General features: G+C 36.3%; 2 protein-coding genes across 6 annotated transcripts; one reads left to right on the top strand and one right to left on the bottom strand.

Moving 5' to 3' along the window:
- Window positions 1-244: 244 nt before the first annotated feature.
- On the top strand, window positions 245-1,045 carry LOC133859259 (glycine-rich protein DC7.1-like). Its single transcript, XM_062294593.1, has 2 exons — window positions 245-404; window positions 796-1,045. The coding sequence occupies exons 1-2, from the start codon at window positions 293-295 to the stop codon at window positions 1,020-1,022; spliced, it is 339 nt and encodes a 112-aa protein (XP_062150577.1). The 5' UTR covers window positions 245-292; the 3' UTR covers window positions 1,023-1,045.
- Window positions 1,046-9,562: 8,517 nt separating this feature from the next.
- Window positions 9,563-12,775, bottom strand: LOC133861600 (midasin-like). 5 transcript variants are annotated; one of them, XR_009899038.1, is made up of 5 exons: window positions 12,410-12,767; window positions 11,630-11,756; window positions 11,202-11,356; window positions 10,542-10,655; window positions 9,563-9,767 (listed from the first exon to the last, which is right to left on the bottom strand). XR_009899038.1 is itself a non-coding variant. In XM_062297387.1 (4 exons), the coding sequence occupies exons 1-4, from the start codon at window positions 12,500-12,502 to the stop codon at window positions 9,753-9,755; spliced, it is 390 nt and encodes a 129-aa protein (XP_062153371.1). In that variant the 5' UTR covers window positions 12,503-12,775; the 3' UTR covers window positions 9,563-9,752. The 5 variants fall into 5 exon arrangements, 1 of the variants encoding a protein (XP_062153371.1); XR_009899039.1 differs by having other exon boundaries at window positions 11,633-11,756; window positions 12,410-12,764; XR_009899040.1 differs by having other exon boundaries at window positions 11,633-11,762; window positions 12,410-12,759.
- Between the last annotated feature and the right edge of the window lie 1,419 nt (window positions 12,776-14,194).

Below are 14,194 nucleotides of genomic sequence, written 5' to 3' on the forward strand. Positions count from 1 at the left end.
ACTACATTATTTAATATTGTATATATATTTATATAGAATACAAAATGCACATTATCTCATATACGAATAGTAAATAATAACTACAATAACATCACGGATTGCGGATACTTAAAAATGATAAAATGGAAGGACGTCACAACACAAGAACCTACGACAATATTGTAGGGCCTTCCAAATTGACTTTTTTCAGGCACTCTCTTTAATCTTGGCCTACAAATAAAGAAAGGAAGGACTGATCTTATCATCACTCTCCAATAATTTCTTTGATTAACAGTTCTGTTTGCTAAGAAAAATGGGTTCCAAGGCCTTTCTTTTGCTAGGTCTTTTGTTGGCTATTGTTCTTCTCATCTCTTCGGAGGTGTCAGCGAGAGACCTGGCTAAGACCTCCTCTCACCAGAGAAAAGGTATGTTGGGACAACTCATGCATAACGTAGTTTTGCTATGTTACAATGATCAGGTGTTGTCATCACCAGCTTAAAATATCTTCGTTTGCTTACAAATAGAATAAGTTAATTTTTTATTTTTTTTTGTTAAGACTTCTGAAACATGTAAAATATTGAAGCACAGAATTGTATTAATATTATTGTAAATTGGTTTAAGCATGATCTAATTAAAGATCGAGCAGTATTTGATGTTTGTTTTCTGTGGCAGCATATATACATATAAGTTAGATACAATTTGATCACTAATAACTTGTGTTTTTCAATTCATTATGTGCATATATGTCTTAATTAATGTCCATATTGTCATAATAAGACAATTACATCATACTACCATGTTTCTTCGCAAGTTCAGTGGAGGCCACCAAAGAGGCCAATGGAGTAGATGATGCCAAATACGGAGAATTTGGAGGAAAACCTGGTGGCGGATATGGGGGATACACAGGTGGTGGATCTCGAGATCGTAGAATTCTTTCAGGTGTGTGCGGCGGCCGGAATCCCTGCCAGAACCGTCAGAACGAAGGTGAGGGGGGTTGTCCCCGATCTACTGATGCTGAAACCGAAGCCAAGCCTCAAAACTAAAGCAACATATATATATATATATATGGTGTCCAATTCTGTTGTAATGCTGTAATTCTAAAAGTTCTTTTGTGTCACTTTTGTGTCTCTTTAAAAATGATGTGACTTTTAAAATCACAATTTAATCAAAAAAATGATTTTAAAGAGTGACACAAGAGCCACCTCTAACAATATTATTCATTACAAGTAAGGGTTAAATATAAAATTGTTCCTAGTGCTTTTGGTCTTTATCAAATTAGTCCTTCGACTTTATAATAGTGTAAAATTAATCCTTCCGTCTACGGTCTACTTATGTTAGTGGGCTGTTTGCCATGTGTAAAAAAAAAAAAAAAGGAAAAATTGCACCATTAATTGATTTCTGTGATTAGTCTAAATTACAAATCGCTCCCTAAAATCAAATTCTATTAAAAAATTTGACTGATTTCATTAGGCATCATGTCATCACCAATAAAATGGCGGCACGTGACGATTAGAATAAAAAAATATAAATATATTATAAATATAAATAAATTAAAATTAGAAGTTTACATCACTTGCTCAATTTTTTAAGGTATGTGATGTGGACTTCCGTCAATTTTGGACGAAAGTTAGACAAATCTACTATCTTAATTTGTCTTTAACTATAAACAAGATATTATTTACGATACCAAATGCACCATACGGGACAAAAAAAATAAAATCATTAAACTAAATGAGGTTAGACGAATTTAACCCTTCACTTTTTTCTACCAAAAACAAAACTAGTCCATGTTAATATGAACGCGACCTAACAAATGTGTTTTTTTCTTCGACGATTTGAAGATATTTAAAAAACGTGAACTAGTTTGAAAATTCTGCATTACATTCAAGCATACCATATGCCACAAAAGTCAAGGACCATTAATATTTGTTCAAAGTTCACGTATTCCCAGCTAAAAGTACTCAAGAAATTAACATTTCTTCAAGTTCACGCTGCTATGACGTAAAATATTTTCAAAGAATAAAGAATTCTTTAAAAATTTCCATCTTTTGCTCTTACGGAAAAAATTACCAACAGCAAAAATGACTGACAACAAGATTTCGACGGTATTGGTCGAATTCCGACGACAATAGTAGCCAAAATTTGGTGAGTGCCACCAAATTCTAGTTTGTGTCATTGGAATATAGCACAGTTGCCAAAATCCGGCCACTATTATAGAATTTGACAACACTGACCGGAATCCGACCAGTGCCACCAAATTTCGACGACCAGATTCTGAAATCCGAGAATCTTCAAAGACAGATTTTAACTACCAACAAACTCTAATTGTCGGCAATGGTGAATTCCCACAAATATGCGTGCAAAAATGAGAAATTTCATGCTTCGTTTGTTTCGACACAAAATGTTTCCGTCGAAAAATATTTTTAAAGAAATCAATTTTTAGAAAAAAAAAATAATAATAATTTTCCTGAAAATATTTTTGGTATTTGGCTCGTACCAAAAAATCATAGACGGCGTTTTCACCGTTGATGAAATTTTGGTGATGGAGGTTGGAATTCGGTGGCACTAGCCAGATTTCGTGCAAAAAAATGATTTCTCTGAACATGATTTTTGGTGTTTAGCTCGTACCAAAAAATCATTGACAGTGTTTTCGTTGTCAATGAGATTTCGGTGATGATGGCCAGAATCCAACAGCAATGGCCTAATTTCAGCACGAGTGGCCAGATTCCGGCAACGTTGGCCGAAATCTGGCTAGTTCCATCGGGTCCTAGTTAGTGTCGCCGAAATCTAGCACACTGGCCGGATTATGGCGACTAGATTCCAAAATTTAGGGACCTTCAGCGACAGATTCAGGCTACTAACAAACTCTAATGGCTGGTGGTAATAGATTTCCACAAACGTACTTGCAAAAATAAGAAGTTTAAATTCAAAAAATGATTTATGGTTTTAAAAACTGTAAACCATTTTCAAAAAATTAAAGAGGCTTCTTCTGCTAAACTGAAAATGATTTCTGTTGACTACCATTTTTAATTGCACCAAAAACCAAAAAATACAAAAATACTTTTCAAAAAATATTTTACGCCAAACATACAAGTTGGGCATCCCGCTTTTCTATGTTATATAGACTTGTATGTAACTTCACAAAAGAGTATCAAACTATAGCGCTTTTTCAATTAAGGGTACCGATGTAGCAAAACGTTCAATTGAGTGTATGCATTTATCAAAACCTTTTAATGTCAGGTATTCTGTCAGCCTCCATTGTAAATCGATGACGTACGGAACCCAAAACACATGTGTTGCATGTGATTTACTTAAGCATTTTTTCCCTTTATGCCCCTCAGAGCTCTCAAAAAAACTAAAAGCAAAAACCATGCCACCTTCAAAACGCCTCGTTTGAATAAAAAATCACACTCTACGTTGTCATCGTCTTCTTCTCGAATTTTCTCTCTCCTCTTTTGTTTATGTACCTGACTCACAACAAAACCAGACCACAGCATATATGAAAACTATCTTGTTTCTTGATTGGAAACTCAAAGTGCTCCATCAGACACAACCAACAGCATGATCCATGGTCTTCCCTCTCATAAGCTCTTCCACAAGCCTTCGGTCTTCACATTGAAGCAAAATACGCATGCAAGCCTAACTTTTTGTTCCTCTCTTCAGTCTTCACGTGCCATGGTACTATATACATACATAAGTAAATTTCTAATATTAGCAGTGTTCATCATGGCTTTCCCAATTTGGTTCTAAAACACGGACGTGAAGGAAAAGGCCTTCAAGGAGAAGCTCCTCTGTTCACCTTTGTTTTCATGTTATAAAATAGAGGTGAACAGAGCCATAAGGATTTCTTAACAAAACATGATTTCAACACAAGCTAAAAATCATCATCTTCTACACGTTATTAAATATTAATACAAAGCTGCTGCTCTCTGGACTGTAAGCAACGACATAAAACAATATTTTAGAAAAATCAATGGACCACAACAAATCCGCATCCTCAACTTCTCCACCCCCTGCACCTTCGCCCTCGCCCTCTACTGATCCCCCACCGCCCGATTCTTCTCTCATGATCGCCAAAGAATACGATCACGCCCTCCGCAATGGGGACTACAACAAAGCCGTGGAACTAGTAAAGGCTGCCTTTTCCCAATGCGACGCCGACGACGTTCCATCACGCTACGAGGCAGTAATCCAACAATGCAAGCGCGCATGGGCGTTGCTGATCCGGAATCCTGCGGACCGGGCGACCTCTTCCGTCCAAAAAGAGAAAGCGAGAACGCAATTGTCGGAGATTATAATGGGTTGTAAACAAAGTCAACAGAGGAGTGAGTATGGGGAGCTGCAAAGATTGTTCGAGTTGCGAAAGGAAAAAGGGAATGAGGGTGAGGCTATACGAAAGCATCTTTTTGATTTGGCTGTAGAAAAGTACCGTTTGGTTTTGGCTTTAAAAATGGCGTTTATGATTTGGATATAGAAGATTACCGTTTGGCTGTAGAAGACCTTTTCCGCAATTATTTCCCACCAAAAGCTGATAAGCAAAACGAGAATACTAACATAGCGTAAGTCCTTCATACTTACTATTTGAAACTTTTTCTAGATGTGTGTGTAAACTTTCTGTTCCTTTCTGAGTGAAGTGAAACTGGCGTTCCTCTAAGAGAACTGAGCCAATGAATAGTAATAGCCGAATCTAGGCGGCTTGGCTATGACGAGGTTGAAAGACAGATTGCAGAAACTTTTGAGAATTGGAGGCAAAACAAGGAGAATGTGGCTAGAGAAAAGCACCTGAAGTTGAGTAGCGTAAATGTTGAGCAAAATAAGAATGCCGGCGCCGGCCAAACTGGTGCAGAGAATTTGACTGAGGAAGCTGACTAGCTAGCCTCTTTTATTTGTCATTTATTCTTTTATACTACTTAAAAAGTTTTTGCAGTGATGTAAGACTATCTTCTTATTAGTTTCTTAGTGATTGTTTAACAAGAAAAAGCATTTCAGTAGATATATATATGTCACTGGGAATCAAGGGAATGATTTCCATGCATCAACTTCCACTACTGCTTTTAACTCAAAGTAGTCGACCGTGTAAAGAAGGAGAAACTAGAGTTGGTGTATACAGTGTAGCCCAAAACAAGACATATAAGTTGAAATCATTCGTACCCAGGTGATTTGGTTCTTCACATGGATGGTTGATTAGTGTAGATGATGAGAATGGTGCCATTACCCTATCAAATCCATTTTGCTCCAAGGTCAAACGACGTTGTGATCATGGAATTATTCGCCTGGCCTCCCACCGGTTTCACGTAATTGTAATATTGTTAAGGTTATATTGTCAGTTGACCCTATATATAGTGGCTCCAGATGATTACACGGTCATGGTCATCTCCTTTTAGTCAATTGGGTTTCATTAGGCCAAGTTATAAAGGATGGAGAACTTGCAGAGTGGGGATCTATCATCTATGACATTATTGCCGATGCTATTTATTCTAAAGGTCTATTTTATGTCTTCGATAAACGGGGTCAAAGCATGTGATGGCTTCACCTACCATTGTGACCAATGCAAGTTTGATGCAGATATTCAATGTAGTTTGATCTCAGACGTCGTTTCCCATGAAGGTCACGAGCACCACCAAATTAACACTAGTCTATTTTACAAAACTAAACAGAATTTGTTAAATATTCTAACTATTTAATGGCTCATACAACTGTTTACAGCTCATCATAACAGATGTAACTAAAGAGTTCTTCACTACTTCAGTTGATAACATCTGTCTTCTGCAATCTAAATGCTCTAATGACGTGTCCATCTGCTGATGTGTTCAATAACTTGCAGCAGTGGAAGCAGTGGGTACAGGAATTGTTTGGGAGGCTGCCGCTTGCTTTTTGGCATCGCTCTGACTGTGCATGTGTTGCATGCAATACTTCTTATCAAGAACATCCCTGCTACACTGCCACTTCTCGTCCTCTTGTATGCGCCCCAAGAAACTGAGAACCGGCACCACCTAGGCCGCTTCTTCTCCGGAAAGTTCCAGTAGAGAACGCCTTCCGATTCCCCAAAATGCCCCTCTTCTTCCTCCTCTTCACGTACGGGCCACCAAGCAGTGCAAAAAATCCAATAGAGTTGGGAACCATGAATGGAATAAATTCCTAGGTGATAAACCTGGGATAACGTGGTTTGCTGCCCTCATTGCAATGGCTGGGTATCTTAACAAATATGGTCTCTGTTCTTTTTTTTTTTTTTTTTTTTTTCAAGAGGAAATATTGTCTCTATTAGTGAATCTCCACCGACCAATAACTCCACATCATCACCAGATGTTACATATGTCAAAACCTCCAGCTCCATGTGCAACTCATCCTCAAGTGGGACTCTACATGGCCAACAACTCACAACAGAAGAACAACAACTCACACCAGAAGACACGATCACCAACAACAGGTTCAGAATCAAAACCCAACTTCAAACCCAACTTCAACAACCCTCCAGCGCCTGCGTACACCAACGACCTCGAGATCGGACTGAGTGAGTGATACCAATTTGTCTTTGTTCAACTCTATTTTTATGTTCTAAAACAGAGGATTTAGCTCTTGTCGTGAAGTTTCCAAATATGGGTTTCAAAGCCAAAGAAAGGGTCCTCTAATAGTCCAATATCAAGCCTGTTGACAAAAGTTCTTCCATCCACACTTCCACAAAACAAGAGTTGCTCCCCTGGGTCAAGAACAATTGCAGGTCAGGTTGCTGTTTCTTGACCCCCGAGTCGTCGGCGTTCCGAACCATCAAGCCGGGGAACTCTGTGTCCATTGAGATGCACGGGTGCGAATCTATCACGGATCGATTCGAAGAAGAAGAGTCTTCTTGGATTAATTGTAGTTCGCACGAAAGCTGCATCTGGTGGCCATCGTCCATCCCGTGGAAGAAGAAGTCGTTTCTTCAACGGAATAAATATATATTTTTAATAGATTTAAATTAATATATTTCTTTTAATAGAGGGGCATAAAGGAAATAAATGCTTAAAAAATCACGTGAAACGCACGTGTTGCGGGTTCCGTCATCGATTTAGAACGGAGGTCGACAGAATACCCTACATTGAACAGTTTTGATAAATGTATACACTCAATTAAACGTTTTGCTACATCGATACCTTTAATTAAAAAAAAGCACAATAATTTGATACTATTTTATAAAGTTACCCAAAAAGTTTTCTTTTACTCCAAAATGATCGATATGTACAATCATTCATGCTCACGGCTGTCCCTGATCATGTAATCACTGGCCGGGTTTACCCACCAGGGCCACCATCGTTTGCTACTTATGCTCCGTTTGTTTCGGTGTAAAATGATTTCTGGAAAATGATTTCAGCATTTTCCGGTGTTTGGTAGGGGCGAAAATAATGGTCAACGAAAATCATTTTCGGTTTGACCGTAAAAGCTTCTTTAATTTTCGGAAAACGATTTACGATTTTTAAAACCGTAAATCGTTTTCCAAAATTAAGCTCTTCTTCCTTATACACATGTTTGATATCCGATCGTCAGAATTTAATAATTGTCGGTCGTCGGGATCCAGTTGGTGCCGGAGTCCGACAACATCCGGTCGCCGGAATTCTGCCGGCACCGGATTCCGTCACCGGCAGACCAAATTCCGGCCGGAATATTGCCGGATCTGGACGGATCCGGCTATTGATCCAGCCGGATCTGGCCATTGATCCGGCCGGATCCGTCCAGATCCGGCCTGAATCCGGCCATTTTGCCAGATCCGGTCAAACTTTCTCGCCGGATTCCGGCAACGGCGACCGGACATTGCCGGATTCCGGCAACAATTACCAAACTCTTATTTTTGCATTTCGAAATTTTTTCGTGCGAACCAAACACCGAAAAATATTTTCGAAAAAATCATTTTTTCTGAAAATGATTTCGTCGAAATCATTTTACGACGGAAATCATTTTACGTCGAAACAAACGGAGCATTAATTGACATCGGACACATCTAAAGCATTATATTGACAGCTTCTTGTTGCCTACCAAGTAGCAGTTTCAAAGTCCGTAATAGATAAGATAGCATTAAAGTATATAACAAGATAACATAAAAATTTATGTCATGTTAGAAGACTATATTATTTTATAGAAAAAAAAAATTATAATACCAACAAAACCCTTAAAATTATGTGAGAACTTCATTTACCACCTTTATCTTTCTTCACTTTTACAATCATACTCTTAAACTTTGAAAGTGTCAACTTATGGTCACAATCTTTCAATCTTTTGCAATATCAAGCATGCATTCCGTTCTAATTCAAGGTTAAATTAAATAGTGGACGAGTAAATTATCTCTTATGCCTCTAAACACTACAAAAAATTTACTCATTAGCGGCCAACAAATTTGGCCGCTAATAATGTCATTTTGGCTGCTATTAATCAATAGCAGCCAAATTTGGCCGCTAAAGAGTGGCCGCTAATAGTCCGACGCTAAAGACTATTAGCGGCCACATTTTTGACTGGCCGCTAATAATTGTTTTATAGCGGCGAACTTTGTGGCCGCTAAAAATAATTATACCCGCCGCTATTTTTTCTTAACTGACTCCAAGGTGGCCGCTAATACTAGACTATTAGCGGCCACATATGTGTGGCCGCTAATAATACTAGACTATTTTAACTATTAGCGGCCACACATATGTGGCCGCTAATAGTCTAGTATTAGCGGCCACATTTGTGGCCGCTAATAGTTAAAAAATACTTTTAGTATTATTAGCGGCCACACATATGTGGCCGCTAATACTAGACTATTAGCGGCCACATATGTGGCCGCTAATAATACCTGAGTATTTTAACTATTAGCGGCCACATATGTGGCCGCTAATACTATTAAAAAATGGAAAAAAAAAAAAAATTTAAAAAGATTCAAATCCATCCATCCTCAATGCATTAATTAAATATCTATATGCAACTAATACTATTAAAAAATGAACCGCTATAAAGTCGCATCTAATAATGTTTTATTTTTTAAAAAACAAAATATATATATATATAATACCAAAAATTAGTTTTCAATAATTCATTTATCATTAAGACTAATAACCTAGAAGTCAAGTAGGTTAAAAAATTGAAAATTGATATAAAACTGTCACTATATTGAGGATACCAAGCACATGGCTTCTTTGTTAGATAAATAGAAAAAATATGGAAGTTACTTACGAAAATATATAGATCACTTTCTTGCACTAAAATAATCCGTTCCAGGAATATGAATTTGGGTCAGAAAACTCTAATCTGCATGTCAGGAAATATGTATAAACCAAATTATCAAAAGCTACAATATACGCTGCTAATCTAAGTACTCAACTAATAGTAATGACTACGAGGTTAACTAGCACAATCAAGACGAATCTTAGTGGAACAAACAAAGAAATGAAACCTTTTTTTTTTCATTAATGCTAGAACCAGAAAACAGAGGACTAAGCAAAGGATTAAAAACAGTCATTGTTGGCTAAAGCTGAAAAACAGCTCAATGGCATAAGATGGAGTAAAGGAAAAGCAATTCCCAAAAAGAGGTAATAAACAAGAGCAGTTCAGAGATATAAGACAAAAACATCAAACAAAATATACCAAAATAAGAAAATTGTCATTGAGTTGACAACCTACACAGTCATCATATATTCATATCACAAGTAATAATATAATTGTGAATGCAACAAACCAAAAGTGAGATAGAAGAATAGGTCTCACATTTTCCTCTCCTTCAACCAGACCCCTTTCCAGTCGATTCTCTGTCTTATGAGCATGAAGTTGCTTTAGCATCGCTGACCCTGCACAGTTAAAGGCAGTTTTGATGTAATCACCAATCCCGAATAACCAAGAATCAGATAGTAAGCAATAGCAACTGTCCAACAGAATCTATCAAAAAATAAACTACAAATTGCAGATTGTAAAATTCTGTAATTCAAGCAAGTTATAAGGGAAAATATCACTAATCAGCAAAAGAACTGTCAGCGAAAATAGTGGTAGAAAATTGTAATTAAGAATGTCCAAAGAGTGTCTAACAGGACAGCAACCTATGCAAGGTTGACACGAATGTTCATTACCCAAATGTAGTGCCCTGGGGACCCTATATAAATTAAAAACATTCGGAAGAACTTGTTCTTCTATTTGAGAAGGATATAAGGTTTTTTTTAAATGTCATAATTTATAATAATTTATCATATCCCAGAGCAGTTTGTAAATGTCAGGATCCAAAGCAGTGGATATGTTCATCCATAGAAAGAGAGATGGTGAGCAATCACAGAACCTATGCATCTGAAATCACACCCAAAAGCAAGAACTTCATAAGATAAAATTCAAGTGGAGTTACATTGATATGATACAAGCCAAGAATAATGCAAAAATATTGCTAGAGAGAGAGAGAGAGAGGAAAAAAGAGCATTAGATAAAGATTAATGTCCATATCAATTTTTTCTTTTTCTTTTTTTCTTTTTTTTCTTTTTTTTGCTTCTCCATTTGAGCAAAAGTCCACTTTACAGGTTGTAACTTTATGATTGATCAAAAGTCCAATGACAGAAGTAAAACTCTTTAAATGTTTAGACCTTTCTTTGTGCCGTTCTAAGCTCTACTTGAAGATTTTCTAATGCATGTGCTCTTCTATCATCAGCTTCTCTTGTAGAAAACCATCATGCTAGATAGTTGCATTCTTGTCGTACCTACAAGAAGCAATATAGTAATAGCTTTAAGTTCATCATCTTGCAAAGACTAATCTCATCGCTGCAAAGAAAAAGGTTAACTACCCATGTGCGCCTACACATGATCATGCACATTCAGTCACATAATGTAAAAGCTTTATGTATATGATTTTACAAATAGAAATTACATGTGCTTATGTTAAAGTTAAAATGTTAATGCAAGCTTAGAATAAAACTCAAGATTGTCAAACTGACTTCATAATTTACTCAGTCAACATGTGGTTCAAGTTCAAATAGTTCACAATTAATTGAGGCATTCATAAAAGAAACAAATATGTGAACTCAGCGAGCAGTGATGGGTTAGAAGAAATAAATTTGATGAGAGGTGGCTTGATGTGCTTTAGATGTCAACAGACGAGTTCAATGATGCTGTCTTTACCATTGCATTAGTGGTTAATAAAATATACAGTAAAGCAATACATGAACAAAATCCTAAGGGACAAAACACCATAACAAAGACATTTGAAGCATTGCTGAATAATCGAACAATATATAATAGCAAGATACCTGCATCTCAAGCTTAAGCGATGTTATCTTTTCTACTGACTGTGAAGACTTCCAATAGAATTTCATGGCAGGATCCAAATCATCACAGCTAAGCAAGAGATGAAAGCCTAATCCCCCAATCCGTAACCACGCACAACCAAGAACATAGTCGAAGTCTAAGCAAAAGAAAAAAAAAATGCATAATTATGACAACATACAAAATTGAAAAGGAAATGAAATTTATTTCGCTAGACCCCGAACGGAATAGAGACCATTGCTAGGAACCAAAATAAATACTATTAATATTAATAGCCCTTTATTTTTTTTAAAAAAAAAAAAATCAGATACTAATATATAATCATGTATTTCTAAACACAAAATTACTGGCAGACAATAATTTGGATCAACTCCTATAGTTTGTAAGCAGAAAATGATCAATAGTATATAACCACCGGTAGAAGTGCGATGAAGATAGAGGTCTCTAAGCAGCGGCTCAATGAACTTGTACACCAACTCTTTCAATCTGCAATGGCTTGATGAGAGAAGAAGGGAGCTCATTTGCTGGATGTTTTCTTGCTGTTACTAAAGAGAGAAAAATAAATAAAATGATGAACTATGATATTGGACAACAGGATGCCTCAATTGTTAAGGTGTTCCAAAACTAAGCATGATGTACTAATCTTTTAAAAAGGCCACATTATTAATTTCCATATGTTCACCTCAATTCTCATGTAAATTATGAACTTAACAGAGACCAACTATGTTTAAGATGTCGTACATTTCCTTTCTCTTCAAAATATAATGCATTGAAAACCAAAAAGCTTAAACATCAATCCCTAACCATGCGTGAAATTGGGTATATATATATTTTTTTTTAAAAAAAATTAGATCCATTTATCTTTCACTGCATTAATTAAATCTCAATAAGAGAATCAAAGATATACCAAGAAAGACTACCTTGATTCTGTAGTAAATAGCAAAAACTATATTACGATTAAATAGTTAGGACAAACAATTGATAGATTAAGAGAATCAACTTCTTGCAACAAAAACTTAGAAAATCAGAGAAACTTCAAAATAATCTTAATTCTTTTAACCAGCTTTCCTTTCTTGGCCTCGAATAGATTTAGCAAGAGCACAAGTCAAGGCTTCCAGAGTCGGTAAAGAGAACAATTTTTCGTTTCCTTGGATAAACAAGTACAAAAAAAAGTTTGTGATTGACCACTTACAAAATCTGAGAAGCTATTTGCCCAAAAATCCGAAACCCACTGTTTGGGTTCCGGGAAAACGCCGAAAAAACCCCTCTCTGGCGTCGCCGGCATCAACCGTGACTCGCCGGCGTCGGCGTCCTCTGCAGCGGCGGCCGACCCACCAGAAAATTCTCCCTCTCCCTCGATCTCCCTCGACCTCTCTGATCTCCCGCTCCCGATCTCTCAATCTCCCTCTCCCGATCTCTCAATCCGAAAAAAAAATAAATAAATAAAGAAAAGGAACGAACAAAAGAGGGAAGCAGTAAGAAGAAAAAGAAAAGGAGGAAGAAAGAAAAAGAAAGAGAGAAAAGAGGCAGGAGAAAAAACTTTGAAAAATTTTGCCGAAAAAACAGAGGGGGTTGCGCGGGACACGAAAATTTCGTGTCCCGCGCACCCCCCAAAACGGAGTCGTTTTGGGAGAAAAGACTCCAGTTGAGTCGTTTTTGCACAAAAAAAACTCCAATTGAATATAAAAATTAAAAAAACTAAAAAAAAAAATTAAAAAACTATATTTTTTTTACACCCCACCTATAAAAAGCACAAACACCTCCCCTTTATCTCTCTTTCTAAATTTTCTCACAAAGAGAGAAGACTTTTCTCTCCTAATCTCTCTCTGTAGATTAGGAGAGAAAATAATTAATTCTAATTTTTTAAAATGATTAAATCTTTTTTTAAAAAAAAAAAATTGAGTTCATATTTTTATTCCAAGAAAAGATTAAAATAAAAGTAAAATAAAATTTTAATCAACTAAGATTCTTCTCAATTTAAAAAAATATAATATAAGTTCTTTTTTTTTTTAATTCTTCTTTGGTTTTTTTGTTATTTTTCAATTTTTTTGTTTTTTTTTTTTGTTTTTAATTATGAGAACAGGTTTATGTGATTTTTCTTTAATTTTTCACGATCGATAGATCATCCGATCCATCATGATAGATCAATATGATCGATAAATCATTCGATTAATCATGGCAGATCATCTGATCGATCACAACAAATCATCTGATCAATCTGGATAGATCAATAAGATCAATCATGGTAGATCATATGATCAGTCATTATAGATCATTCGATCGATCATGATAAATGATCCGATCAATCATGGTAAATCAAATCATATGATCAATCCGGATAGATCAATAAGATCAATCATGGTAGATCATATGATCAGTCATTATAAATCATCCGATCAATCAATAGGATCGATAGATCATCTGATCGATCATGATAGAACATCCGATCAATCATGATAGATCATTCGATCATCAAATTGATCGATAAGACTGATAGATCATCCAATTGATCATAATCAATCAATAGGATCAATAGATCATAAGACCGATAGATCATCCAATCGATCGTGATCGATCAATAGGATCGATGGATCATCCGATCGATCGTGATCGATCAATAGGATTGATAGATCATTCGATTGATCTTGATAGACCAATACGATCGATAGATCATCCAATCGATCGATAAGACCAATAGATCATCCGATCGATCGTGATCGATTAATAGGACCGATAGATCATCCGATTGATCGTGACTGATCAATAGGACCGATAGATCATCCGATCGATCGTGATCGATCAATAGGATCGATAGATCATTCGATCGATCGTGACCGATCAAAAGGATCGATAAATTATCCGATCAATCGTGACCGATCAATAGGACCGATAGATCGTGACCGATCAATAGGATCGATAGATGATCGATCGTGATCAATCAATAGGATTGATAGATCATTTGATTGATATTGACAGA

Source organism: Alnus glutinosa, chromosome 2 (assembly GCF_958979055.1).
Source record: "Alnus glutinosa chromosome 2, dhAlnGlut1.1, whole genome shotgun sequence".
Lineage (NCBI taxonomy): Eukaryota > Viridiplantae > Streptophyta > Magnoliopsida > Fagales > Betulaceae > Alnus > Alnus glutinosa.

What these genes read in the sequence shown, in the direction of transcription:
- LOC133861600 (XM_062297387.1), bottom strand. Translation starts at nt 12,502, where the DNA reads ATGCCGGCGACGCCAGAGAGGGGTTTTTTCGGCGTTTTCCCGGAACCC. An exon ending in CAAATAGCTTCTCAGATTTT is followed by an intron (nt 11,757 to 12,409) that starts GTAAGTGGTCAA and finishes CTTTAGTAACAG; the next exon opens with CAAGAAAACATCCAGCAAAT. An exon ending in TCATCGCACTTCTACCGGTG is followed by an intron (nt 11,357 to 11,629) that starts GTTATATACTAT and finishes TCTTTTGCTTAG; the next exon opens with ACTTCGACTATGTTCTTGGT.
- LOC133859259 (XM_062294593.1), top strand. Translation starts at nt 293, where the DNA reads ATGGGTTCCAAGGCCTTTCTTTTGCTAGGTCTTTTGTTGGCTATTGTT. An exon ending in CTCCTCTCACCAGAGAAAAG is followed by an intron (nt 405 to 795) that starts GTATGTTGGGAC and finishes TCGCAAGTTCAG; the next exon opens with TGGAGGCCACCAAAGAGGCC.